This window comes from Echinops telfairi, unplaced genomic scaffold (genome assembly GCF_000313985.2).
Source record: "Echinops telfairi isolate 266 unplaced genomic scaffold, ASM31398v2 ScPeMD7_7424;HRSCAF=8462, whole genome shotgun sequence".
NCBI lineage: Eukaryota > Metazoa > Chordata > Mammalia > Afrosoricida > Tenrecidae > Echinops > Echinops telfairi.
In genome coordinates, this window is record NW_022111324.1 from 19,684,137 (window position 1) to 19,685,393 (window position 1,257).

At 38.9% G+C, this 1,257-nt stretch overlaps 1 protein-coding gene across 4 annotated transcripts in view; it reads left to right on the top strand.

The window, feature by feature from the left end:
* The window catches only part of RASAL2 (RAS protein activator like 2), a 111,473-nt gene that overhangs the window by 70,928 nt on the left and 39,288 nt on the right, over positions 1–1,257 (top strand). For all 4 annotated transcript variants that reach the window (XM_045297917.1, XM_045297918.1, XM_045297919.1 and 1 more), the window contains exon 8: positions 888–1,032. In XM_045297917.1, coding sequence (XP_045153852.1) covers positions 888–1,032 — 145 coding nt within the window. The remainder of the gene's footprint in view (positions 1–887; positions 1,033–1,257) is intronic.

Sequence of the window (1,257 nt, forward strand, 5' to 3'; positions counted from 1 at the left end):
TCCAGCCTGTCCTATCCAGACAGGCCTAAAATGATTTTTTTTAAAAAGGAAAAGACCTTAGATGGGCTGTTCAGTCAGGCTTAAGTTAGTTCTTCTCTAATAATGACAAAAGGAGCCCCAGTGGCATAGTGTTTACGTGTTGAGCTACTAAGCACAAGGCTAACAATTCGAATCCACTAGCTGCTACTCCACAGGAGAAAGATGAAGCTTTTCTGCTCTAGTAAAAATGTACAGGCTCAGGTACCCAAAGGAACAGTACTCTGTCCTATACTGTCACTGTGAGCAAGAATTGACTTGATGGCAGTAAGTGTGGGTTACTTTTTTGAATAATGACAATTCCTGGTGGCAGTCTCGTAAGCAGACTGCTAAACTCAAGGTTAGCAGTTCAAACTCACCAGCCCCAGTCTGCAGCAGCAAGGTAAGACTATATGTTCCTATAAATATTCATCGCCTGGGAAACCATAGATATGATATGGTTGCTATGAGTTGGAATAAATTTGCTGGCAGTGGATTTTTAATGACATCAATTATGCTATAGAGGGGCCTTTGTAAGAAATAACAAGTTAGTGTTAACTAAATATACCTGCAAGTTCAAATGGGAAAAAAAAACTACCTTGTTTACTGCAGTATCACTATTATGCAAAAAATGCTATGATGATGGTGATGTTAATGATTGCTATTATTCTACTTCCAGTGCAAGGGAAATGTGTGGGATATAGTAATCCTTAGATTCCAAAGCAATAATCCTTTGTATGCTATGGCCTCCAATTCAGGGCTCAGAAAAGGATTCATTATATACATTAGGGTAGAAATCCTGAATCCCTTTATTCTAGTCCTAAAAGACACTATTTATAGTTGTACTGTCTTTCATTGTCTCCTTCAAACAGGGGAATTCATCAAAGCTCTATATGAGTCAGATGAAAACTGTGAAGTGGACCCCAGCAAATGCTCATCTAGTGAACTCATAGACCATCAGAGCAATCTGAAAATGTGCTGTGAGCTGGCTTTCTGCAAGATCATCAACTCGTACTGGTGAGCTTGAGATAGTGCCTCTTCCCCCTATACAAGCCACCACAGTGTTAACTGTTACTTCCCAACCAAAAGAAGGGTCCAACGATAAAACTTTCCTAGCACGAGCCTGATCCTGTCTAAAACAAGTTTGTCAGAAGCACAAGTGCATATCTCTAAACTGATTATATAAATATAATCTTTCTCCAGAAGATCACAGTACATTCTCTAATACTAAAAGATTTTTTT